Below are 27,392 nucleotides of genomic sequence, written 5' to 3' on the forward strand. Positions count from 1 at the left end.
GTGACGTTGCCAAGCTTTGCTTACTTTGGAGAGTCATAAGGACCTAAGTACTGGCATTGGGGGGTGTAAACATCCTTTAGTTGCTATTTTACAACTCAAGATAGTAAAAACCCACTCCATCCGGGTTTTATACTTTAAAAAAATTGCAACCTATGAATAATAAGGTTGCATATATACAACCTTACTATTCATAGGTTGTAAAGAAAAAAAATAATATTTAAGTGATAAGTTTTTGTTTTTTGTTTTTAATTATATTTTTAAGGAGAGAGAGAGAAAGAGAGAAGCAATAAGCTAGAGGGTGATTCGAGGAAGGTGGATTGAGCTAATCCATAAATTGAGTGTGCTACTGTTTATTTGCATTTTAATTATAAGTCAATTTATTGCTTTTTTATTTATTTATTTATTATTGAGATTCGACGTAATTACAATATGCAAGTGCACTGTGTAATTAAACCCCCTCTCTCTCTCTACTAACACTTTAAATCCTAGCCATTTATCACAATGAAATCAGGTTCAATACTTTTTTTTCCCTACCATTTGCAGGTCTCTTGTAAGTTTCCGACTAATTTTTTTTAGATTTTTATCTTTTTATTATCTACAATACTATCAAACAAAAAATTATATAGGTTGTTTTCAAAATATAAAAAACAACGGTTTAAAAAAAAAAAAATCCTCAAATTAAAGGCGCCAAAAAGGGTGGAAAGTCTCTCACTGTCTCTAGTCTGATAGTCTCTACTCTACTCTCTACAGTAAACCTAATAATAAGTAAGAAAGTAAGTGGGAAGAGAGAGATGACATCAGCAATAGGATGGTACGGACCCCTCATCGATCTCACCGAAGCCTCTCTCCACGTGGGCGATTTCGTTCAGCTCCTCGTTTTCGTTCACCGATCAACTCCTACTGTTCAGGTCGAATGTTATTCATTTGGATGTTATTCATTTTTTGTTTGTCTGATAGTTTATTAATTGAATTTTGGTATTGCAATTAACGCAGTACAAGTTATCAAAAGGCGGAGGAGGAGGAGGAGGAGATCAGGTAATAAGGACAGAAATTCAAGTGGGTGACAACACACGACCATTTTTTCCTGTCTCCCTATGGCACAAGCAAATGCAATTATCTACACCTGGTGATGTCATTTTGTTACAAAGTCAGTTCTATACTCTAATTTGCTTTTTAAGATTGCAACATTTGTTTCATTACTCATTATAAATAAATAAATAAATTATATCCAAATTAGTTTCTAACGTGCCCCAATTTAATTATTACAATTTTTGGTGTTAACTGTTAAAGTGACTCATTCATAATACTCAGCTCCAAAAGTAAGACCACTTCATCATGCACAATATCACATTTTTCTTTTCTTTTTGGTTGGGTAGAAATTCCAGCTTTATTTTATTTACAACTTTTTCAGGATCAAAGACCATAAAAAGCTTGATGTTTTTAAAAGCTTAATAGATTCTACATTTCCATTTTCTCCAAAGGGCTGCGCTGCACTGAAATATCTAATTCTATTTTACATTATCTCTAGGATACAATTACTCACATTGGATTCTTCTACTTCAGAATGCATTCTGTTGAACGTGTTATTTCGGTTTTAAAATTTGGTTTGATTTCTGACATAATCTACTGTTAGAGTTCTGTTAAATAATATTATTAAGTTTACCTTTTTAACATCTTTTTTTGAACTCAGATGTAAAGATTGCAAAATTTGGAGATTTTGTTGAGGCCAGAACTGTCCAATGCTCATCGTTGCAATGTTTAATCCACCCTCATGAATCACTTTTGTCAAAGGGTATAGCACTACTACTACGATATGTTATTCTTCTACTTAAATTTCAACTGATTTTAGATCTTTACAGCTAGGAATCAGCATGTAATTAGTATTAAGTTAATTGAGATTAAAAGAAAGACATGTAAAATATTATGTTTATATTTGTAGGCGTTGATGATTTAATAGCAAATTGCCGAGTTGGGACAACAACAAAGGAAAAGCTTACGAGAGTAATAGAATGGTTACAGCGGTCTGGATCCACTCTTTGCAATCTTAACTTGCACAGTGATCAAGTATTCTATTTACCCTTTTATGTTTACCTCTATTTTCAAATTCGATATAATCTATTAATGTGGCTAATAATAGGAATCTGTTGCTTATGGAGCATGGATGCAATTTTCTTTTAAATGAATCAATTTGTGGAAAATGTTATCTTCTTCTTTTTTGGTGGTTATGAATCTGTGTTGAGTTGTGTCCAAGTCATTTTATTGCATGCATATAAATTTGGCCATCGTTGCTACTTTGTTTTTTGGTAAATGCTTCTTCACTTTGTGGTTCTGTTGTCTATACTTGGCTTCTTTTTGTAGTCCCACTGGTCACTCTAATTCACATAAAATGAACAGTGAGTAAAGTCACATGTTCTGCCTTTGGCTTCTTGATTTCATGTTTACTCTGTGGTATATATTATGCATCTTATGATATCATATTTTGAACCCATTTTGGTTTTCTAGGTAACCACAGATTCCTGCATGAAGATACATTCTTACCCTGATAAAATATCTCACAGTTTGTGTTAAGCTCAAAACTGTGTGGGATATCAGTAGCATTTCTGCAATTGACAGATACTACTTTCATTTGGAGAATTATATTACCATATATGATATGCTTATGCTTATAAAGCTTTGATGCCCCCAAGTGTTCTCATTGCTTTTCTATTGCTTGTGACCCTGGGTGATAAATGGGTTGTTTGTTTGTGTTGGTTTTTCAATATTCAATCATATCTGCATCTTCAGTTCTTGTCTGGCCTTCATGTTAGACTGCATCATTTAACTCTTTGGAGGAAATTACTGATAACAACTTTTGCAGAAAAAGGGGCATTTTTTAAGAAACTGGAAAGTGCTGGAAGAGATGAAATCTAGGGACTGTTATTCCCTTTCCGAAGTAACTCATCTATCCAACTCCTGCAAGGCAGTTTTCCATGCATCGGTTGGTGAAATTTTTCTGCCATTTACTCAGAAACCTCTGGGTGATTCCGAGAAGGAAAAGATGTTTATCAGCAGGAGATTATATAAAACAGGAGACACTAGTTTAGTAGAGGATCTCATTTGCACAGGCTGCCAGCTTTGTGGTTCCCCTTTGGATTTGGAGTACAGGTATAAAACATTATATTTTATGCTTTGTTGCAGTGGCAATCTATAACATTGAATATCTTTTGCCTTTCATTGTAGCAAGTCCATGTTTGAACAAAATTCCATTCCACGATATTGCTCAGAAAGTTCAAACCGCCTTCATGCAGTGAGCTTGATATATAGGCCCCTTATGGTATGGTTTTCGTTCTTGTATGATTTTGATTTACATATTATTTTCCTCATTAAAACAATAAAGTTCCACACCTTTTTTCCTTGATGGAAAACCATGTGTTCACTGAGGTTACCCGCGATTATTCTTTGCTCTGACTTCAATTCTCCAATGTTTCTTCAGAGTATATGGTCATTTTCACATGACCAACATCATTTAGCAGTCATTCACATGCTTTAATTAAAATGATGAAAAACTCGGAAAAAAGCCCAAAAAAAAAAAACACTGAAATGATGAAAAGGGAAGTACTAATCATTCTGGATTCATTCAGTAGAGCTAGACAAGGACTAATTGATATTAATATATTATCTATTGGAGAACTGCAGAATACAAAGCCAACAAAAGTACGAGCTTGTATTTCTCATATGGATACCTAATTCTTGAAATATAAGGTGTATGCCAAGCAGAAAAGGATGGGATCAACCATCACTTGTTATAGAAGACGAATGATTTTTGAACCTAAAACCTTCTAAAATATGTTTTAAAAAAATGGACTTGCACCATTTCTATGAATATAAACAATGGACAGACTAATTTATTATTACTGATAGGATGAAGATTGCCTGATAAACTAGTGTGCAGGCAGAATTTCTGGTTTGATGCCCAATCCTAATGTTATTACATTTTGTCCTTTTCAGAGTACTTGAAACCAATAAACTCAAACTCAAATGGCATTTTCACTAGGTGGGTGTGAAATGAATTTCTGGTTTGATGCCCAATCCTAATGTTATTACATTTTGTCCTTTTCAGAGTACTTGAAACCAATAAACTCAAACTCAAATGGCATTTTCACTAGGTGGGTGTGAAATTACCCCCCCAAAAAACCATGGAATACAGTGTATGAAATCTCAACAATCTGGTGACTTAGAAAGCCAAAGCTTTCATGGAGATGGACCTTAATGGTGGTTTATATCTTATTAGAAAAACTCAACAATGGCTAATCAATCATCCACCAAAGGATTTGATAGGGGGACCTTTTATGTGGTTGCGGATTCCTTTTATTTGTAAATTAAATTGTCCTCCTGTCACTGTTTCAGAAAGGAAATCATTGCAGAGGCTGGATAAAATATATATCTCATTAACAAAAACTGAACGAACATCCAAATGAACTTATAATAATTTTATTTTAGATTCTTATTCATTATCAACATTAATCATCTTGCGATTGGTAACTACTTTAGATTCTGTTAGTTTTTGCATGTTCTTATATGTTTTCAACGTGTTAAGCTAATCTTTGCATTCAACTGCAGTTGTATGTATGGGATGAATCAGAATACTTGCCCTTACTTGTCAGGAACAAGGCTGCAGAAGTCTTGTTTGGAAACATTAGGGCTGAAAGGGTCTACTTATGCTATAGAGAGGAAAAGCACGATTGGCAGCCTGATCCAAAAGATGTTCACAAGGACAGGCATTTTTGCACTAGAGTCTCAAATCACCCCAAAGCTGCTGCTGGATTTCCAGGTTCTTTTTCATCAGATCCAGAGATGAGTCTCAAAGGGAAGGGAAAACAAAGTTGTGACAAAAAGATGAACCTGTATTTCATTTGGTTATTTTTTCTAAAATTGTTGCTACAACAAGGAAAGAACAGTCCTTTGAAGTTTGAAGTCACTGTAAATGCCAGCTTAGATAGGGAAAATGGGAGGTTTCAAATGGTTTCCATGTCGATGCCATGCTTCAGAGCAAAATGATCCAAAGTACATTTCATTCCTGGAATCTGTGGAATTTATGTTACAGTATCTTCTTATATGGATAACCGTTCAAAAAAATCCATTATAACATACACGTGCGAGTCATGCGACAGATGAGTTTAATTACCTCGACAGATTAAGAATATGAACACAGGGAAGTACTTGGAGATGTTTAGCCAATGCTCTCTTTAAGCGAGTAAAAATCATTGTAAATATAAGTGGTCAACTTGGCAACTAAGCATTTCAATGACCTCCTCTTCCAAATTAAAATATGATCACAGGGCAGTACTCGGAGATCTTTAGTCAATGTATACAGCTCACTTAAAGCAAATTATAGTTATCATGAAATGTAAGATGGTCAACTTTACGTTTATTTGTAACTAAATAACTTGCAAGTCCTAGTAGGGTCATTTTTTTTATGTATTAGCTTATTCTTTGACGAAAACTTTACTTGTAATTGGGTAGATCTAAGTTGAGTTTAATATATCAAGAAGTATGCTACTTAGAGACATCAAGTGGTATCATTAAAAACATGAAGATTGATTCAAGAAATAAGTGAAGAAAAGCCGTTTCATTAAGTCTTGACACAAGCTCAATTTGTCGAGAACTACAAATTCAAAATTCTCAAATTTGAATTTCGGCCCAGGATGATTTAAATGATTATGGTTTCTCTCTCTATAACCCTATTCATATATATAAGGCTTATTTTAAAAGTCATCAAGTATGGAAACAGAAACCTAAAACTCATATACTCTATGTGAAGCTACTGCATTTGTTGGTCTTAGGGTTTTGTAACCAAGTACTTCCTAATCTTCATCGTTTATAAAGTAAAGAACTTTACAACCAACAACAATCAATTAAGTTGCTAAACTTAGTCACATACTAGGATCTGTGCAAAGGAATAGTTACAGATTGGAGATTTGTGCAAAGCAAAGAAGTCTGCTACAAGATCAAGTTTAATTGGTATTACAACCAACAACAATCAATTAAGTTGCTAAAATTAGTCATGTACTAGGATCCGTGCAATAGAATAGTTACAAATTGGAGATTTGTGCAAAGCAAAGAAGTCTGTTACAAGATCAAGTTTATTTGGGTATTGAAGCGAAAGTTCAACTGTAAGTCAGTATTTTAGGATAGGCCAGGGTAATGGTAAAATTCCTCATACTTATTACCGCTTGATTATTAATTAATGGATTCTTAGAGTAATAGCATTAAATTCACCCGATGAGATTTTTGTCTTACAAGAGATTTTCCTGATTCATCAACTAATCACCGAGTTATTTATTTTCTACTGCATATTAGTTATTTGGTGATTTATTAGTGCCTCTTTGATTTATTGGTGATCTATTTTAACCCAACAAATCCACTTATTTTTCAAGTGATTTAGAGATTTTTCATGGTGAACTAAATGTGTAGAGATCACCTGCAGAAGCATATTCTCAGCTAAACAAACCAGGCCCTTTCTCCCGTCTCCAAATAAATCAACATAAAGTGACACAAAAACTTAAGTATTATTAGCTGAATAGTTTTGCAGCTGATTAGTTGGAGTTTACCGCCAACAATTCTAGAGTGATTTTTAATGCAATGAACAAGTGAACATAGAAATCATAGGAAAAGAAATTTTTTTCACTTATCAAAGAAATATTCATCTTTTACAGCAAAGCAAGTTGAAACAAACTGAAAGCTTCCAAACATGAGGCATCTGACTATAAGCTTGACATCAAGACTCTGCTCCAGTCTCAGCAAGAGAAGCATCAGCTGCAGAATTTTGAGCTTCTAACAGCTGCATCTGGCGTTCTGCATGTTCTCTTTCGCAGGCAGTGATTCCCATGATAATATCAAGCATCGTACCAGTTGTGCCGAAGAACACAAGGGGTGCTAGAGATTTCCGTTTTATACCCACTGGAATTGCTAGCAAAGCCCCTGCTACTGAAAATACCCATGTGCCCAGAGCGCTGCGAACATTTGACAGTCAGTAACAACCATCACATTTTTATTTATAACACTCAATATATTAAAAATAGAAAAGGACATTTATCTACCATGTCAAGCAAACACCTGAGATATGACCCCATAAAATGAAAACAAGATAATGGTTTTTTGCTTTTCATTTCATAAATAAAGGATAGCAAGGGTTGGGAAAAAAACATTTTGATAGAATTTCTAGTTTTTCTTCCCTTAAAGTAATAGATGGATGAAACTAGCAAAGCAATCGAAATGAGAAGCACAAAGCTAACTCCAGAAAATTATTATGCCAATTGGCCATTTAAAGTTAGAAAGGTAGGACTAGGAGGTGAGGATGAAGGAGGTTCAAGATATCAAACTTTTAATCACACAAACACACCCATTTCACTGTACTCTTGGTTTAACACAATAACATAGCAAGAAAGATAAAAACGAATATAATATATATATATATATATATATATGTATGTATATAGACACACTGACTTGGAGACTGAGCAGTCCTCAAGATGCTTCTCTTGGCCTGACATTTCTCACTCTCAGCTACTTCTACTTATTGGTCCACTTCAACCTGTTTCATTCTTTCATGTAATTAAGATCAACCATTAAAATGTATAGCATATGTAAAATTGACTGTGTGTGTGTGTTTGTTTTGATTGTGAATTATGACAATTTGAAGTGAATGTAGAAAAGCAAAGATAATTTTATTTGTGAAAGCTTTTAAGCAATACCCAACAAGTGTTCTTACTCCATTGATTTCTCTAATTTGTATGGGATCCCTTGGATGCAAATTTGGAACTAGTAAATCATACACTTCATCCTTGAGTACCTGTCATCACATCATACTACATCAAGCAAATAAACTCAAGTAGTGAGGCGAAAGAAAACAAAACGAAACAAGCTAACTAGAAGTATTTCTTTTACCCCAATAAATGAGACTCTAATCACAAATTCTATTGAATCTTTCCTCACTTTGACTCTTTGGAATATGTCTTCCATTACTTTAGGTATGACTCCTACATTACTTCCCTCCCCTGAACAGTTAATCCCCATGGTGTACGTCTTCCCCGATCCCATCTTAAAAAACGCAAACAAAGTAAACTCAGCAATGTATCAAAACATATTTTCAAATGTATCAAAACATATTTTCGAGTGTTCTAACTCTATAAGATAAAATAAAAAGTTATACCTGGCCATATGCAATAACAGTGGCATTATAACCACGGAATAGAGCATCCACAAGAGGAGAAACACAATCATCGTATAATGTAGAAGCAGGCAAGCTAGTACTACCACCATAAACATAATCGAAGGTGAAGGACTCCAAACCAATTTGCACCTAATTTTGAACACCAAATTTCGAGCTCAATCATACACATATCATCAAATTCGATTAAAACTAATTTTTAAAAAATCAAGTACCTGAGGCAGAGGTTCACCATGAACCACTGAAATGCAATCTGTACTGTCATCTGGCCTGATACTAACCGCGACTCAGACGCGTTGTGAACTCCTCACTTCCAAATTCTTCATCTCCAAAACTAGAGAGATTGCGAGAGATCGATGGGCTTTTGGTTTTGTTTGGTTTTTTTTTTTTTTTTTTTTTTTTTGAAATGAAACACAGAGAGAGAGAGAAAAATACAACGATGTCAATGCTACTGTTGCTATTAGTTTGAGAGTGAGTTTGTGAGAGTTCGAGAGGTTGAGAGAGTCTGAGCTTCATAAAAGAGTGGTTTGGTAATTTTAATATACAGGCAAAAATACATTGTTGCTTCCTAAAGTTTGTCTTAAACCCATTTGGTTCCTAAAGTTTCAAAGCGCATTTGGGTCTTAAAGTTTCAAGTGGGCGTTATTGAAAAAATTTCTCTCTCTCTTTCTCTCAAGTTGAAAACTCTAGCCACCCCTAGGCTCAATAGGTGTTTCTAACTCATATTAACGCCAAAGAGAAGACTACCTAAGGATTTCAATGAGAACATGCTTGAAAACTCTTAAGATTTTTCAATATGCATTGAAAGATGTGTCACTAGCCTTTCTCATTACTTATGTGGGCAAGTGGTGGATTTGACTCTGAACTTTATATGAATCATCAAGAAAGCTCAATAAATTCACATGACATGATAATTTCAGCTTATGTGCATGGCAAGAGAGCGAAAAGAACCCCAAGATATTGACATGAAAAATTCAGCTTTCTTTTTTTTTTCTTTTTCATTTTTTTGGTAAAAGAGGGTTCCATTAAGAAAACTAAGGAACAAACTTAGTCTTAGGACACTTCCCGTTTAAATACAAACCAGTAAACTCAGCTAAGAAAACATCAACAACATCCACAGGTGGACAACTAAAAAGATTAAACTGATTTTCTTGGGCAACTCCTATCCTGGTCAGCTTGTCAGCAGTCCTGTTTTCTTTTCGAAAGCAATGTGTTAAACCGAATCTGGTGAATTTGGGTAGCTAGTAGCCTACAATCATCCACCATAGGGGAAGCCAAACTATTAGAGCAATTTGAAGTAGACAAAACATCAATAATCGATTTAGCATCTAACTCAACTTCAATAGCATTAAAATTTCTATTTATGCAGAGTAAGAGCCCATCCCGTGTGAGGAGGCTGTAATAATAAAGCTAACCAAAACGTCATAGAGTTGCTGAAGTGTGAGGAGGCTGGTTATCTCTTCTTCTTCTTTTTTTGGATTAGTGGCATAATTTTTTATTTATAACCAAATTTTTTGTAACATCTTTCATATATTTAGCGCATCACAAAACGTCACAGAGTTACCAATTTACAATATATATAGTTGATAAAATACAATACACAATATAATTCAATTGAGAAAGTAGTATATAAATTTTGTTCATAGGCTTACCAATTTTAACATGAAAACGTTTGACCACTGAAAAGAATTCTGAATATTAAATAGAGAGTGCAGAAAAATACAGAGTTAGTTAGAAATGGGATGAAAGAATGAAGAAGAGATAAAAGAGTTTAGACAAATATGTGGGGTCCACTATTTTTAATTTATTTACAACTATGTCATTATAAACTTGGGGGGGGCCAAGTTGTAGTAAAGATATATTAAAATATAATTCAACCAATTTTCATGTGATTCAAACCACAAAAATTGAAAACTACAATGATAATTTTTCGGTCCGCCGTGTGGATATTCTATGTTTCTAGGTTAATATGGACCTATTATGAGATAAGCAAGTCGAATCTCATCTTGTTTGTTGATAGAGAATTCATATATTTATTTACGTGATCCTGGATCATGGTCTATCCCTTTAGATCGAATTCTTGAACATTTGGAGGGACGCTTATCAGACATTGAAGTATCAACATTTGTTTCTACAGATTACCTAAGTTTTGAATGACATACAACATTTTCTTAAAAAATGCATTAATTGTTTGTCATTTGCTCATTATTTGGCATCTAATTTCAATAAATAAATAAAAAAATCAATTCAAAAAATGGTAAACTAACATGGAAGAGAGAGATAATAAATTATCATAGAAAATTCATTCTTACACAGTCTCATGGCCCTCACCTCACCTGGACCCACTCAAGAGACAAACAACACAAAAACCGAAAAGGCTGAGTCAAAGAGTTAGTGGGTCAAGAATAAAGAATCCAATAACAATAAACACAAAAAGATAAAGTCAAATAAATATAAATTGCTTTACTAGCAAAAAATATCATATACACATACTTGATATTTCTATTATGCTATTTAGTATTTAGTTCAGTTCTAGAAAAAGAGAGAGAGAACTGAGATGAGAATGATTGAATGAGATACCTTGAGGAATTGAGGTGAGGGCTTTAGGATTTGAGGTTGAGCGATGAAGGATAGGTCAGGTCAGTGGCTAGTGGAGCTACAACGTCATGGCGAGCCAAAGAGGTGTGACCACATGACGTGAGGACTGGGAATTCAGGTAGCATGAATTGAGGCCGTCAAGCAGAGCGCAGAGGCATGACTGCGTGAAGACTAGGAATTTAGGCAGAAGCGTGAGGTGATGATTGAAGAGTTTGTTTTGTTTGATTAGGATTAGATATTTCAGATTTGGGGTTGGGCTGGGCTGGAAGTGCCTTTAGGTTAGAGGAGAAGAATTTTGTATGATTAAGGATTTTGGGCTGGCTGAATGTGGACAAATATTTTTGTTTTATTTGAAGTTGTATTGGACTGGTTGTTGAAATTTTTTTTTTGGGGGTGGTTGAACATCAACAACAACAAAACGTGGGCGTTTAGTTTTTTTTTTTTTTTTTTTTTTTTTTTTTTTTTTTTTAATTAAAAAAAATACAAATACCCACATCGTTTTTTGTCCTCTATGTGAAAAAGAAAAGTTTTTAAGAACCACGGTCCATTCCCATTCCCATTCCCATTACCATTACCAACACGCAAACGACAACCTCACCAATCTTCCCAACAACGATAGATTAGATTAAGGTTCCAAGGTTTCGCTCACAACCATGAGAGCCCACGGCGCAGTGGAGGTGGCGAAGACGGTCATAGAGGTTGCCGACGTGGCCTGGATGGCCTTGGAAAAAACCCACCACCACCAACACGAACACGAACACCAGGAACAGAACACCGCAACTCCAGACGAAGAATTGGAGTCTCTGCGATCGGAGAATCGGCGTCTCAAGAACTTGCTGGAGCAGAATCTCAAGCTCCTTCAGAACCTCTCTGAATCCCCTTCTTTATCACATGATTGCCCTCCAGATGTACGTCTTTGTTCTTTTCAAGCTTGATTGATTTCTTTAGTTGTGTGTATATTTTGTGTGTTTTCATCGTTTGATGTTGAATTTTGTGGAATTCCTCGTGTGGGTTTTTATGGAATTGGAGGAAGTTGATAATTTGATTACGAAATTAGCTTCCTTCACCTTTACTTGTCTTTTTCCAAGGTCCAATATTTTATCAAATGTAATTAGTTGTCTTTGGCTTTTTTCATTAAAGACTTACCAAATTCATTGTTAAATTTTGCTTCCTACTTGTTTTATTTTTGGGCTTTATCATTTCAAGCCTACTAAGTTAGAGGGAAAATTTAATAAGTTTGCCATAAGACTAGTTATGCTATATTATTTTGGCTGCTAAGAAGCAACATATCCATAAAAATGAGTGTCGTTGAATTGAGACTGTTAAGATGGATAGGTACAAAATTCAAGGAAAAATAAGATTCGAAATGAGGAAATTTGCATAAATATAGGGGTGGCCCCTATTGATGAATAGATGAGAAAGAGTCACTTATGATGGTTTTGGTCATAGAGGAGGAGGACGATTAATGCACCAATGAAGAAGAGTAATTTGATTTAGGTTGAGGGATTGAAAAGGTAGAGGAAGACATAAAATAACATTATTAGAAGTAGTAAAAAAGGACGTGTCCATTAAGGTGGTAATGAAGAGTATAACTTGGGATAGAATAGAATAACAAAAAAAAAATTCTTGTGGCTAACCCTGATTAGTCTATTGAGGATCTAGCCGACACCACAATTCTAGAGCTAAGACTTGGTTGTTGTTGTTGTTGTTGTTATAATTTCAAATTTCAAAATTAAAATATCTTTATATTGAAAAGTAATGAAATTGGTCGCTCGTGATAGATTCAATTTTTTATTGATGTGCGGTGTTCAATTTCCAATTGCAGTTGTATGCTCGGCTTGTAGCAACTGTGGATTCTGAACACTTCTTGGCTCGCCTCAAATCCCTTCAGCAAGCATCGGTCAATGGAATTAGCTATGAGTTTCCTTTCAAGGAGGCCACAGGTTTTTTAGTTTATTTCATGGGTTTGAAAACTTCAATGCCACATCCTATCTATACCATAAGTAACACAATTTTGATCTTTCACTGGTTTCTTGGGTTTGTTCTTTGATTAGATGCTGATATGCGTTCAGCTGAAATTTTAATCAAAGTTGACGGTGAAGAACCCAGTTGGTGGGTATGGGTCACAGATGAAATGGTCCCAAGCAATGTTGAGGAATGGAGTGGAATTGATGATGAAAAATATGTAGTTGTTAGTGAGGAGCACGTGGTGGATGGGGTTGCCAACTTTATGGCTAGGTGCATTATGTCAAACCCAAAAGCTCAGGTAAATGGCAACCAAAGCCTATTGCTATTTAACTATTTAATATATTGTATCTAAAACCAATTGCTTCCTTGTGCTTACAGAATTTGACACCAGAAGAGTTGCAAAAAAGTAAGTTTTTAGTCTAAAATTTTTGAGCATGCTTTTTCCATCATGATTTCTTAATCCAAAACTTCATAAAGTTCATATAATCTGTTATCATTGTAACCTTTTTATTTTGTAGTATAGGGAGTGAGTAAGGTTTTTTTGGTAATAACTGATTTATGTTGTAATCATCTTCTGTTGCTGGATAAGGAAACCGATTTTCATTGGAATCAACTTTGTTATCTGAATCTCTAGCATTTATTAACAACCACAAAAGAAAATGAATTGGGTAGATGTTTGTATGTGCTTTGTTTGTGTACAACATTAAATTAATGGATTAGTTAAATGTCAAATCCATAGAAACGTTCCTTATACCTTGTGTACAAGTTACTCACTTTCTGAGTTTGATGGGGTAACTTAGAACATTTCGCATTTTTCTCGGTGATATAGTGAATGACAGACCTGGCTCTGGCTACTCCCGTGGCATGTAGTGTTGTGAGCCAGGAGTGATTGTCAGTGTTACTTATCTTTGTGATATTATGAAATTCCAGCTGTTGCAAAGGCGGTAGGTGGTGTCAGCAAACTGGAGAAGGTTTTAGGCATTTGGCATGCTGGGACTCTGTTTTATACCCTGTCCACCTGGGGACTTGCTCTAGCAGGGTGAGTTTAATATTTTTTTTAAGTATACAGTAAGGATGCTTTGGTGAATGTTATTTTTGATCCTATTCCAACATGCAGTTATAGTATTACACTTCATATAAGCTGTAGTTACATAATTTAAAATATTTTACAATAGATGCATCTCATGCATCACATTTCATGGAAGATCAAAACACAAGACTAGTATTGGCAAGCAAAAAAAAAAAAAAAGTACTGAAATAATCTGTCCTTCCCTCTTCCCCAATACCCACACCAACCCAACTTCCTAAGTACCTATAGGTATGCAATCAGTTACTTGCAAGACCTTTTCGTACAGTTGTACAATCCATCAACCAAGAGCAAGAGATCACTTTCATCTTTTGTTACATGTTTGAATGCATTACAATGTGTAGACAGTGAATATGATTTTTATGGCATCTTTACATTTAATCATTTAAATTTTAATGAATAGACCCTTTTAAAACCAATGAGCTATAGTTCAACTGGCACTTCATCCTCCCATACTGGGTGCGTGTGTAACTTGGAAACTTGCATGATCTGAATTCCAGGTTGTGGTTAGGAGGCAAAGTTTATTATTAGTACCACAGGTTAAATATCTGTATTTATAGCCCCGGTGTTTGATAAGTTGCAAGGTTTTGTGTATGTGTCCTAATAACAATAGCTTTCAGCTGTGTTCTAATAGAATTCTTAACCTTTGACTCAACAAAAAGGACTTGAGTATGTGTTGTCTTTGTGACACCTCTTCATTGACAAGGGATTTGTGTTGCAGGTTATATAAGACTCGTGCTGTGTTCAAACTTGCCGCACTGGGCGTTCACACAACCAGCAAATTGGTTATGAGGGCTCTCTAAATATGGCTATTCCATAGCTGTGAACTATATGATTGCAATTGGACATATTAATGCTGGCCTCTTGCGCGTGTACAGAAAAATCAACTTTATGATTCAACACTTCCTGTCAACCGTGGTTATTTTGTTTGTACATAATTGTGAATAGCATTTGCCTTTGAAACCGGTGTACTCCTTCAACGACTTGCTGTTTCAATTGATCTCTAGCGCAACACACACCCCCCCCCCCCCCCCTCCCCCAAAAAAAAATTGCCATCAAGGTATTGACTTCCATAAAAATTCATTATGTCTGTTATTTATTTCTTTCTAGCAACATTGCAACGTGCCAAGAGTTATTCTAATGTGATTTCTTGTATTTGTGAAGCCAAGTTTGCTCAACTCCTCCACTTCCGATGTTTTTCCTAAATGATTGTAAAGGCTAGATAAAAGCCATGCAACCATCTCTCAATTTCTCATGCTCTTTATTATTTTTGTGCTTTTCCTTTTGATTGACATGAATACGCACAAGTCATTCTCAAGGAAAAGAAAAAGAAAAAGAAAAAATACAAGTCAGTCGCTCCTGCAAACTTGATACTAACATTTCCTTAACTATAAATTGCATCTCACACTAATGACATTAACTAAGTATAAATATAGCGTTATTGATAAGGTTCAGAAAAACCCATTGAAAAAAAGATGTAGAAATCATACAAATGTTCATATGCGGCAACATACTTGCCAAGATTAAAATAAAAGACAAGTGCAACATTGTCAGAAACCTAAGATTAAAATAAAAGACAAGGTGCAACATTGTCAGTTACCTTTTGGTACAACCGCTAGCTTTTTAGCACAATTTGTTGAATGCAAAATTAACCATTGCTACATCTCAAAACAAAAGTCTGATATGCTCTACTAGCTATAGGGGCCAAAATTGTGATGTATACAGTATACCTAAATTGTCTCAGCAAATATTTTCTGGTTCCCAAACAGCTCAATTGAAAAAAACCAATTGCTAGGAAATTCGAACCAGACATACCAGTTCAACAACACAAATAATTGAACTGTAATATATGGAAGAGCATCAAAAACAGATCATTTTACTTCTGATGAATCACCAAAAATGAATAATTAAAAATACATCTGCTTGTAGAAGAGTAAGATTATGATTCTGGAGTCTTTCTCTTAAGATTGGAAGCAGAGGCAACATCTGTCTGGGCCTGACCAAATACTGACCTGCATGATGTCCAAAGCCACAACTATAATCAAGAGAGGCAAATCAATAATAGAACTAACCTCTCAGAAATGCAGAGCAATTATTGTTTGTTTTTTACAGAATAACTATTTGGCAAATTAATGATGTCCAAGGCAGAAGTAATTTGATTCATCTAGAGAACTATTTTTTTGACACCAAAGATCAAGAGTAGCAATCTACAGTGACTGTTTTCTCTTTTCTTTCCTTTTATTTTTGGCTAAGTTTGCACCAAAAACCCAACCACTGATTCATTTTAACTTACCTTCAGGTTGTAAAGCATTTCTTCCTGCAATGAAGTCATGGTATTTTTTCCATTCATGTTGTTGTCAACCTTACTTTATCATGCAGTTCCACAGTGGCCTAACTAAATAATATACTAACAAATTCTCCTGTCCCCATCTCAAACTCCTGAAAAAAGCTCAACGTAGAAATTCATCACAAACTGTAATAGGCTTCACCATCCAGCTACTGGCAACCCCCATATCCTATTTGGAGAGCAGAAAAGATTTCTCACTCCCTTCAACCCTCAAGTCTGATGATTCAAGACCATATCTCAGGCTTAATCAGAAAGATAGCCTTTTGCGATAGCATTAAGGATATCCTCATAGCAAAAATTCTTTTAGTTTCTTTGTGATTTTATACTTAGTCTGGTAAACTATCAATTGTCCAAAAAGTTTAGATTGTTAGGAAATGGTGACTTTAATTACTTAACCATTATTCTAACAACTACCAATAGGTTTAGTTTGATTATAAGCGGTGACACTATTGTAAGCAGCATGTCATAAACATCATAATACAACTTAAAAGATGGTATATCTACTCACCCACAGGTTGAACATTTCTTGTGATGCTTACAGAATATGGACAAGCATACAGAACATATGTAGCCCATGTCTATTGTCTTTTTATGGCAAAAGCACCTGCAAGTTTCATAATCTCAATAAGGTGCAAGGAATTCGAAAGGTGGGTGTGTGAGTGCGCATGTATGTTAAATTATTGCTAATACATATTACATATGGGGAAACAAATTAAGATTTTTACTGCTTCAAAGTGATAGCAAATGAGATTGAAGGCTTTGCTTTGATTAAGAAAACAGCCTATCATGACTGATATTAGTAACCCAAGGGTTGTTTCATCACTTCCTATGGTCTTATGGAAGATGATATATTGTGACAAAACTACATATTGTGACATTCTAGTACGTTAGCTGTATCCACTATTATTAGACACCCAAACAAAATCATCAATCTAGATCCAAAAGTAAAGTTGAGAACTACCCTCTAATGTTTAGCTTTATGTAAAAAATAATACAGATAATCAATTCATTGCACATAAAAACAATATATTTCTAATCGGTTCGAATTTTCTACCCCCCCCACCCCCCCACCCCCCCCCCCCCACACAATAATTTATCAAATTAAGGTCAGTTGTAGCGCAGGCAGTATATTCAAGGGATAATCACAGTTGCTAAAAAACAGTAATTGATGCAGCTCCCTTCACCAGTATATAGAGTAGATCAGCAATAAAACATAAAGCTGTGACTTTGGTATTTCAAAAAGTAAAAATCCTGAAGAACAGAGGTCATGAAACAACAACATAAAGAGACACAGATGAAAGACTAAGAGTTTTGACTTACGAGGCACGGAAGTCAACACCAACAGACTTAGGAAGCTGTAGGAAGGTTCGAGAATGCAAATCAGTTGCAAAAACCGTCTGCATGAAACAACAAACAAAAGTTAGAAAGAGTGACATAATAGGAAAAAGGATAATCATATATATATGACAGGCCCAAGAGATCAAATGCAACAAACAAAATTGTCAGAAAATATATATCACTAATAGTAAAGGCAGATCTTCAATAAGACAAAAGAAAGCCAGCTTCATCAATACCTTTTTATATAAAATCTGAATGAAGTTTGGTATTCAAAAGCAAAGTATCTCAAAGTTATTAAAGGTCCACCAAGTTCTTGCTAGATTTTCTGATTCAAACCAAATCAATTATGTTGAACCTAACAATAAATATTCACTTCTAATCTGAAGAGTTCTATAAATTCTGAACCAAATACCGAAACAGCAGAAAATAAAAGTTGCCATGGTTGATTTAATATGTACAAGAATATCATTGAGGTATAAGACGCTAACAGGGCTTAAATAATGCTTTTGGTCTGTTCTCGTGCCAATATGTTCAAGATGCTTGATAGCTGTAATTTGTGTGCTTAATGTTGGTGTACATTAAGCACATGGGTAAATATTCTCTTTTGTATACATCTTGTGTACATGGGTTGTGCCCCTTTGCATTTAATCACTGGACTATTTACTTATCCGGAAAAGATTAATAAATAAAAATCCCAAACTATCCACAGCACTGATAGAAAAGCGCAGCCAACCGCCCCGCATCACAACACAAACAGAACCCCAACCACCACCAGCAATCCAAATAGTCCCAAATGTTGTCAATCAATCAGCCACAAATAGTGGGAATGAACTTGCTGCCATAACCCCAATCCTAGGCATTGGTCACAACAAGTCAAGGCCACCTTAGTTGTGATTGCCATGTTTATTCAGTCCACACTGTTGCTGCCAAACCTCCCTAGCCATGAACATGCTCACCAAACCACCAGCTTGAAGCTCTGTCATCAACCCATCGCTCTGCCTTCAACTTTGACCACAAAGGGTCTTTTCGTCACACATCCCAAACCAGCTTGAAGCTTTGTCATCAACCCATCGCTCTGCCATCAACTTTGACCACAAAGGGTCTTTTCGTCACACATCCCAAACATCTCCAAGCGCTGTTGAGACAAGCTGGCGCCAACAAAGCCTACAGTGGAGGCCAGCTTGCAGCTGCCACCACCAAGCCTTTCAACCTGGTTTTCTAAAGTTTAAAACAACACCACTCGGTTTTCTAAGGATTACAACCCAACCCATTAAAGAACCCCTACAAGCTCTTCAACCCAACACCTTTACTATTAAAAGAGAGAAGAAGAAAAAAGTCCCAGCCAGTCCAAGGTTCACAATCCATATCGTGCCACCATGAGCTACTCTTGACGAGGTTCCCACCTAGGGTGAGTTGGTGCAAACAATGAATTGGACATATTAATTCTAACTGATTTTGTTGGATCTGATTGATTGTGATTGATGTTGATTGATGCTGATTGATGCTATTAGCGGGATTTGATTTTTATTTTCATATCTTATGTATTTTGAGTTTATTTTCTTTCCATGTTGAATCTAACTATAAGAGTTTATTAAAAAACCCTTGGACTCACTATTGTAAATAGTTGATAAATTGATTTATAAAACTTGGGTTGGAAGTTTTCTTCCAGTGCTTGGTAGTGATTCCAATCAACCATAGGTGGTGATTTGTAGGTTATATTTTCTTTTTTCATTACTTGGCGGTGATTCCTAGGTCCTATCTTTTTGTTTCCTCAAACACGAGTCCCTTTTTGAGTGTTCATTGTCATGACACCATTATCCTTCAACAGCAACAAAAATCTCAAGATCTCACCCTTGTGCGGGCTTCATACCCCATTGTTATTAAGCCAGATATGAGATATTACCTAGAATTCAAATATCAGTTATCCAAACAACCTATGAAGAACCAAAATAAGAGCAGGCCACATTGAACAAGAAACAATGTCTGTTTTGAAACATAATCTGAACAAACCATGTCCAAGTCTTTCCCGTTGGAGCTACACAAGTTTGGCCAACCTGAGCTTAAGACATGCACAGGCCAAGTGATATGATAGTAAACTCACTAATTCGGCACCGGTATTAGATTTTATTTCAGGTTTCATGAACCAAGTTATTTGAAAATGCAATGGTTCTTTTGAAATGCTCTCAACAATATACACATCAAGATATAAAATTTTTCAAAGCATTACAGAACGTTATAACCAATGCTGATTTTAAGTTAACCTGTGACCAGTTAACCATGTGTAGATCATGTAGCCCCGATTTTTGATAGACAGGAAAATCAACATAAGCAAGGAATTTTTTTCAAAGCATCACAGAACATTATAACTAGTGCCAATTTTAACCTATGACCAGTTAACGATGTGTAGATCGTGTATCCCCATTTTGATAGACAGGAAAATCAACATAAGCAAGGTAACAGAGTTGTAAAGAACATTGTATATTTGTCATATGTCGTGCCTCCCAATTGATGGAGTCTAATTTGCATTTGCAGTGACTTTTCTGAGTTGTAATCAGCAATATACATAATCAGGAAAGTAAGCTCTTTCAAATGTTCATCAGATTATTGGAAAATTTAGCAACGGACAGACAGAATTGTAGTGTTTATCTTGAAGATAATGCAATTTGAGCTTCCCCTTTATATATTTCATGTTATAGTCCAAATAGTCTTGAAATTTGCCAAGCATATCACATAATATTTTAAAATAAATTATGAAGTTCGTACAGGACAAGCAAGCTCAATCAGCAGAGAACAAGATACAGGACTACAAATTGAAAGAACTTTGCCAAAATTATACACAACCTACCGAGAGATATTGAAAGAGCCCATCCAGTTGCTGGGGTTTCTGATACACACCACCAGTTATGTAAGAAGCCTGTTGTTCACAAACATTAAAAGCAATCACTGAAGTAAACAGAGGGCTGATGCTAATAATAACTCATGTCTGGCAAAAAATTCATTAAGAATGCGTGCTAAAGACAAAGTACCTGCTGTAGGAAGGCAGAATTGTTAGAACCTATATAACAAGAATCTATAGGAACCTGCAAAAGGAGCACATTGATTTCACATGAGACATCTTTAACTTGAAAACAAAAATGATAATTCAATCTATTAAAAGATGTTAAGGATCAAAAATCTTATAAGAGGACCTTTGTACTCTCCCAATGTACCTAAAGCGATCATAATCTACATGCTACTAGTATGCATACAGTTTAAAAAAGATATCTAAACTCGACATCCAATTGGCATGGCAGTAACCTGTTCAACAAAGCTTGAGCTACTTTGATAGACAGACAATTTAATAAGCCATCATATATCTCACACAGCATTGAGAAAACATGAAATTACATACCCTAATGTTGTTGACACATTTCAGCACTCGCTGATAGTAGTTTTTTCCCACTCAGAGTGTTAGAACATGTCAAAAACAGTTTAACAAAACTGAATGATGACCAACATTTTCCTTTAAAGGCTAAATTGTCAGACAAAGAAGCTGAATGTTTAACAATCAATAGGCCCACTTTTCGACTTTTAGACTCCTGGTGCACACAGCCATATTACAAGTGTATATTTATAGGGGATGTCTCAACCATGGGGTACAATCTTATTTGATAAACCCAATATTTCACATGGACCCAAGAGAACATTGTTATGTGTCAAGATTATCCCGTCTCAAATGCCTAAATCAAATTTATGGCCCTTTTATTTTATTTTTTTTCATTTCAAAATAATGATCAAATTCAAGTCTTCACCACATCGTTAAGATGAGATTTGCAGATACTTCACTTACTATTATGACTACGGAAAAGGAAAAAAAAAAAAAAAAAAACTAAATCTTGTAATAAACTACCATTGGTAGTGAACCTTGCATTTTGGTTGCTTAGCTCCATTCAAAATTAAAGGTTTTGAATAGCGCTTGAATTTGTTCAATTCATCAGCACTGTCAACAGAGCCAAGTCGAAAGTACAAACAGGTTACAAAGAAAATGAACAAAAACCTGAGAGAAACAGGGAGAAAGTACACAGGGTGGTCACAAGTTGGAAATTTTTGAAAGGGAATTAATAAGCAGGTGATCCAAAGAGGATAAAGGCAAAAAAATTGACAAGGGGATAAAACAAAGTAGGCTAACAGGAGAGGTTAGATAACTTGGTGAAAACGAGGTGTTTTGAGGAACTCATGTGAGTCGGAGTTTATTACAAAGCAGTTTAAAACAGTGGATGCCATGTTGGCAGGGAGAAGGACAGGAAATTTAACAATCAAGACCTGGGTGGTTGAAGCACAAACAGAAGATTGTCAAACTTATGTTAGATAGTAAACTGGATGCGACTCTTATTGACGATCATTATTCTCGGAACACACGCCAATTTATGGTACTTGGTAACTAAATATTCTTTAATGAGTATGGCAAAAATGCAAATGCATGGTAATCAGCCACAATTCTCATTCCAAAGTAAGATTTACATATGATGGTAAATCACAATTATTTTATACAACTATGGCAAAATGAACTACATTTGCCACCTAATTCTTGTCCATCTATAGCAAAATGCATAGTATAGCTTTCATGCTTAACAACCAAACAATAATAACAACTTAGGGACTTTGATTTTGATTATTCCTGAATATGCTCCACATATAATAGCCAATTTTTCATACTAAATGTTTGGGGACCCAAAACCAGAGCCATTTATGGTACAAGTTAACATCATAAGATATCAAACTAGAATTCCTAGAAGCATTCTCAACCTTCATTGGAATTGAAGGGAAATTGAATGAAAGACACCGGACTATTTCCAAATACTGATCCAGCCATTCGCAATCCAAAAATTAGATTGTTGTAAAGAGATTGTTAATAAGACATGTTAAAAGCTTAAACTGCATACCATTGAACGCTGTGCTGAGAATATTGAATTCATGATTGCAACATATCTGGAGAAGGGGAGAAAAACTTTCAGAGTAAAAGCTCAACCAAGCAGTACAAAAAATATAACATAATAATAAAATACTTCCAAAGATTATAAAGAACATACTGTTCTGGCCCATCTGACGATCCCTGCACACATAAAATCTGCTCCCATATGTTAGTAACTTTACCAGAGAAATATACCATTAAGTTCATGAAAATCCTATAAGAATGTGATAAAATGATGAAACATCAAATAAAGATAAAAATAGAAATACAAATACAAAAAAAAAAAAAGGTTGGCTCTAAGAAACAGAAGCAATGCACATGCATATATAAATTGGCCTTGCCAATTGCTCTGATCAGGCCAGCCACATAAATCAATCTGGATGATAATTCACATGAGTTTGGTAAAATATATGTCAACTTTGGATGATAACAAAAGCTGTTTAAGTATCATATCACCAAGAACATCACCACAGGTAAACATTCGTAATAAATCAAGAGTTTGTAGGACCAAAAAAGAAAAAATTCTGTTTAAGGTTTTAATGGCGCTCGCATTCATTGTCAATAATTACACTTTTTAGTGCATCAATGACCAGGATCATCTTTATATAAATTTTTGCAAAGGCAGTAAAGAAGGAAACATAACAAAAACACTATAGGAATCACTAACGGATAACTGTAGTTTTTAGTTTTTACAAACCTGAAAAAGGCTGTAGTAGCTATTAACATATCACATATTTTCTAAAGTTGTATTGTCAAATAACAAGATTATTATAGCACATGCATATCATATTGGAAAACAAAATCCCACAGCTCCACGATACATGGGCAGTTAAATGAACAAAATAAATATCAGCATCCCAACTTAGCAAAAACCGTAAGAATTAAAAATATGAATAGTAATACTCACTCGAGGATGTGGATGGAGTGGTCCTGAACGAAAAACTCTCTGTATATCTATTCATGGAATGAATGAAGCGAAAACACTCCATTGTATTTGTATTTGTATTTGTATATACAACACATTTTTTTAATTTATACACACAGAATTGACAAAAGCTGCATCATTATAAGGATTAGGATACAACAAAGAGCCATGGACAAGGAGCCTGATAGCAGCGAAGATGTGGTGGTGGGTGGTAGAGACTGTGACTGTTGCTTATTCAATTGCTCATCCCTGGTGACAAAGTCTTCCAATTTCTTCAACAACTCAGAGCAAAGAGCCGGGAGCTTTCCATTCTCGATGCCGGGGTTGGTCGACAAAGAGGAATCGTAGATGTAGTCGCAGGAATTGCATCCCGTAGCGATCACTACGATTTGGTTGATTTGGTTGAGAAGCAGAATCGAGTTCAAAAACGAAAGCACCTGCAGAAGAAGACCAATCAAAATTATTTTAGAGAGAGAGAGAGAGAGAGAGAGAGAGAGAGAGAAAGTACGTGAGAGAGGAACTTGGAGAAAGGGAGAGAGGAAGTGCTCCAGAAGAAAGGGTTTGTGTCCAATAGAACCACTAGCAGGCTGACGTCATCTGCAAATTTAACAAAAACATCAATGAGAAGAAGAAGAAGAAGAAGAAGAAGAAAGTAGAGAGAGAGAGAGACCTGCGTAGAGCTTTGTAGGAGCGGAGGGCATGGCTGATTGTGATTGAGTAAGTAGGAGGAGCTAGGAATTGATTTTCGATTTCGCGGGAAGCTTTGAGGCTACAAATGGGGATTCTCTCTCTGCACTGCAGACCACCCCACCGGACACCACTTCCACTGCCAACCCCTTTCCCTTTCCCTTTCCCACTCAAGATAATTCGATAAGAATCAGAGTTGCTTCACGTTTGAGGTAACAAAATTAATATTAGTATAAATAATTAAAAAAAAAATTGACATATCAATTAAATAAATAACGCTATAATATCAAGACCTTTAAAAAAATATTCTTTTATAAAAAGAGTGGTTTGGTAATTTTACTTTGGGTTAGTAACATACAGGCAAAAATACAAAATTGCTCCCTAACACTGTGTTTGGTTGAGGGAAGTTAGGGAGGATGGAAAGAAAAATAGAGTAAAAAACAGTATTTTCCATTATTTTGGAAAATATTGAGGATGAACATCCGGGAGAAAATTTTCTCTCTCGGGTCCGCAAATCTCATGAGGAAAAGTTACGAGAGAAAAGTGCTCTTATAAGTCTTTTACCATACTGCCCTTCCCACTAACCTCATTTATGACTTTCTCTTTTGTTTTTGGTAAAACACTCATGACTTTCTCACCTATACACCACCTGATGTCTTTTGCTCACAAATGCTTATCACTTTTTTGCCTCTTCTCTATCTTACCTTCACATCAGACTGTGGTCCAGGTTCTCTTCTTTTTTTTTTTTTTTTTTTTTTTTCAACGTGATCTATTGTTTCTCCTCATTATACTCCTCATTCATTGTTTCTAGGGGTGTGCAAAAAATCGACGAATCGAACAAACCGACCGAATTGTTGCCAAATTTTCGGTTCGGTGTTGGTTTCATTTTTTAAAAGCCGAAATTTTTGGTTTTGGTGCTAGATTTTTTATCCGAAACCGAACTGAACCGACCGAATATATATATATATATATATATATATATATTTACGTAACTCTATTACATAACTAATCAGTGGCTTAGTGGTACGCTACTTTGTGTTTTGCTAGTAATCCCAGGTTTGAGCCTTCACGTGGGGGGCTTGAGTTTTTTTGCTATTTAATTTTTTAAAACCCTAAAGCATGAGATAACTACAGAAATACCCTGTCCCTCTTTTATTCTTCCATTTTCACTGCTTTTTAACTTCTCTTCCCACTTTTTTATTACCATATCTTTTTACTTCCATATATTAGTTTTTTGGAGATTTTATAATTTTTACTTCGGACAACAACGCATCTACCGATGAGTGTACCTTTCTCATATTTATAATTTCTACGTAAAAGCATTGAATATTTTTCTTGCTATAACCTTAATCTCGGGCATATTGAGTAACAGATGAAACATGTACAAATTTCTAGTGAATTTCAAGTGATGCATCTGTACATAGACACTACTTCTTACCCACCTTTAATGCACCTTCCCCCCCTCCCTTTTTCTAGTTTAAGGGATTATGTTTCTAATAAACAAATTGATCATTTTTCCTCTGGGCTTATCTAAGCCAAAATGAATAATAATCTAACCATGTTTGAGTCCTGAGCCATCCCAATGGTTGTGCATCTAGTCTGACCAAAAACTAACATGTGCAAATTCCCGGTTGATAATTTGATGTACATTTGCTTGTACTATGGTGTTTGTCTTCTTGATAAGGCCAAAATGGCCAAATGGCCATAAAATTGTAACTATATAGTTAGTAGACTCAGTTTCCAAACTTTATCATTTACTAGCATCTTGAGTCTATGAGACTCGATTTTGGCCTATAAATTGACTCTCAAAAACTCGATTTTTATGGTCTAATCACGTCCGATGTGGCATATTTTTCCACGTGGCGACCACATGAAAATCAAGTCTCTAATACTCGATTTACAACCTTTATAAAGACCAGACCATTCAGAGACTAGAACATACCCAGAGAAGAACCTAGAAAAAAAAAAAAAAAAAAAAAAAAAAAAAAACTGAAAGAGAGAATAACCCAGGCAGCGCGGCGATGCGCGACCCAGGCCAGGCAGCGCGGAGCAAGGCGACCGACCTAGTCAGCGTGCGATCTGGGCCGCGCCACCCAAGTCACACGCTGCCTGGGTCGCGCAAGGCAACGCATGACTCGCGACCCAGGCAGCGCGCGACCTGGGTTGCGCGGCCCAAATCGTGCACTGCCCGGGTCGCGGGCCACGCGTTGCCGCGCGCGACCCAGGCAGCGTGCTAGCCGAGATCTGATATGATTTGAGTCTCTCCCTCTGATCTGGATTTCTGAAATTTTTTTTGGGTATTTCGGCTTCTCTGATCTGAGTCTTTCCCTTTGATCTGGATTTCTTAAATTTTTATTGGGTATTTCAGCTTCTCTGATCTAAGTCTCTCCGGATTTCTTAAATTTTTTTTTTTTGGATTTTGGATATTTCGGCTTGTACGAGAGACATAGAATTTTTTTAAATTTTTTTGGTTTATAAATCGAGTCTTACAGACTCGATTTCCACGCAGGAAACAAATGCCACTTCAGGCCATGAAAATCGAGTTTTTGAAACTCGATTTATGGGCCAAAATCACATCTCATACACTCGAGATGCTAGTAAATGATAAAATTTAGAAACTGGGTCTACTAATTATATAGTTAGAATTTTATGGTCATTTGACCATTTTGGCCTCTTGATAAGTGTGAATGAGTACCAGGATAAAATAGTGTGCATAGATGTGTATGTCTGTTTTAAAAATATTTCCGGAGGCCTGTTGTCTTGGTGGCATATGTAGTTGTATGAGCTAGCTATATCCATGCTCTAAATTAATTAATTTCTTCTCTCTTTTTTATATTCTGGGTTTGTTTATTTTTTTTCTTTGTTTGCTTTCTTAGAAAATAAATGATAAGGAACCGAAACTGACCGAAACTTAAATAAACCGAAATCGACAAATTTTCAACTATTTCAGTCGGTTTCAAATGAGACTTTTAAAAACCGAAAATTTCGGTTTCGGTTTCGTTTGGCCGGATAAAAAAAAAACCGACTGAACCGAACCAATTACAGCCCTAATTGTTTCTTCTTGATTTTTTGGTTTTGTATGACATTTAATTTTTTTTTTTTTCATTCGTTTATCTACCATGTACTCATTAGTTTCTGTTTGTTTTTTTCTCCAGCCAAGGAGTCTTTCTTGATTTCCTCTCCAGCCGAGACAGGTATGAGCTTCTCCACTTTTTTTGCTATTTGATCTTCTTTTTTTTTTTAATTCCGTTCTTCCCAGAATCTTTCTCCTATATATATATT

The 27,392-nt window shown here is 35.5% G+C and overlaps 4 protein-coding genes across 12 annotated transcripts; 2 read left to right on the forward strand and 2 right to left on the reverse strand.

Annotated features, from left to right (window-relative positions):
- Nucleotides 1-699: 699 nt before the first annotated feature.
- On the forward strand, nt 700-5,129 carry LOC126698234 (uncharacterized). 4 transcript variants are annotated; one of them, XM_050395331.1, is made up of 8 exons: nt 703-908; nt 994-1,147; nt 1,691-1,792; nt 1,940-2,064; nt 2,858-3,144; nt 3,220-3,313; nt 3,988-4,033; nt 4,600-4,740. In XM_050395331.1, the coding sequence occupies exons 1-7, from the start codon at nt 792-794 to the stop codon at nt 3,994-3,996; spliced, it is 888 nt and encodes a 295-aa protein (XP_050251288.1). In that variant the 5' UTR covers nt 703-791; the 3' UTR covers nt 3,997-4,033; nt 4,600-4,740. The 4 variants fall into 4 exon arrangements, with proteins under 4 accessions (XP_050251286.1, XP_050251285.1, XP_050251288.1 ...); XM_050395330.1 differs by lacking the exon at nt 3,988-4,033 and adding an exon at nt 4,100-4,145; XM_050395328.1 differs by lacking the exon at nt 3,988-4,033 and having other exon boundaries at nt 702-908; nt 4,600-5,129.
- Nucleotides 5,130-6,645: 1,516 nt separating this feature from the next.
- LOC126698237 (uncharacterized) lies at nt 6,646-11,034 on the reverse strand. Of its 5 annotated transcripts, XM_050395335.1 has the most exons (7): nt 10,790-11,034; nt 8,425-9,458; nt 8,192-8,341; nt 7,927-8,079; nt 7,751-7,831; nt 7,489-7,583; nt 6,646-6,992 (listed from the first exon to the last, which is right to left on the reverse strand). In XM_050395335.1, exons 6-7 carry the CDS (start codon nt 7,530-7,532, stop codon nt 6,758-6,760), a joined length of 279 nt encoding a protein of 92 aa, XP_050251292.1. In that variant the 5' UTR covers nt 7,533-7,583; nt 7,751-7,831; nt 7,927-8,079; nt 8,192-8,341; nt 8,425-9,458; nt 10,790-11,034; the 3' UTR covers nt 6,646-6,757. The 5 variants fall into 5 exon arrangements, with proteins under 5 accessions (XP_050251292.1, XP_050251294.1, XP_050251296.1 ...); XM_050395337.1 differs by lacking the exon at nt 10,790-11,034 and having other exon boundaries at nt 7,489-7,573; nt 8,425-9,771; XM_050395339.1 differs by lacking the exons at nt 7,927-8,079; nt 10,790-11,034 and having other exon boundaries at nt 7,489-7,573; nt 8,425-9,771.
- Nucleotides 11,035-11,316: 282 nt separating this feature from the next.
- On the forward strand, nt 11,317-15,025 carry LOC126698236 (uncharacterized). The gene is made up of 6 exons (XM_050395334.1): nt 11,317-11,715; nt 12,633-12,750; nt 12,862-13,073; nt 13,154-13,181; nt 13,706-13,814; nt 14,584-15,025. The coding sequence occupies exons 1-6, from the start codon at nt 11,461-11,463 to the stop codon at nt 14,663-14,665; spliced, it is 804 nt and encodes a 267-aa protein (XP_050251291.1). The 5' UTR covers nt 11,317-11,460; the 3' UTR covers nt 14,666-15,025.
- A 384-nt stretch (nt 15,026-15,409) lies between these two features.
- Nucleotides 15,410-24,310, reverse strand: LOC126698235 (general transcription and DNA repair factor IIH subunit TFB4-like). Of its 2 annotated transcripts, none has more exons than XM_050395332.1 (11): nt 24,094-24,310; nt 23,932-24,020; nt 23,581-23,860; nt 23,406-23,452; nt 22,617-22,654; nt 22,470-22,515; nt 20,574-20,627; nt 20,393-20,461; nt 17,530-17,606; nt 16,718-16,813; nt 15,410-15,897 (listed from the first exon to the last, which is right to left on the reverse strand). In XM_050395332.1, exons 1-11 carry the CDS (start codon nt 24,122-24,124, stop codon nt 15,753-15,755), a joined length of 972 nt encoding a protein of 323 aa, XP_050251289.1. In that variant the 5' UTR covers nt 24,125-24,310; the 3' UTR covers nt 15,410-15,752. The 2 variants fall into 2 exon arrangements, with proteins under 2 accessions (XP_050251289.1, XP_050251290.1); XM_050395333.1 differs by having other exon boundaries at nt 15,410-15,874; nt 24,094-24,307.
- Between the last annotated feature and the right edge of the window lie 3,082 nt (nt 24,311-27,392).

The sequence above is a fragment of the Quercus robur genome, chromosome 9, assembly GCF_932294415.1.
Source record: "Quercus robur chromosome 9, dhQueRobu3.1, whole genome shotgun sequence".
Classification (NCBI taxonomy): Eukaryota; Viridiplantae; Streptophyta; class Magnoliopsida; order Fagales; family Fagaceae; genus Quercus; species Quercus robur.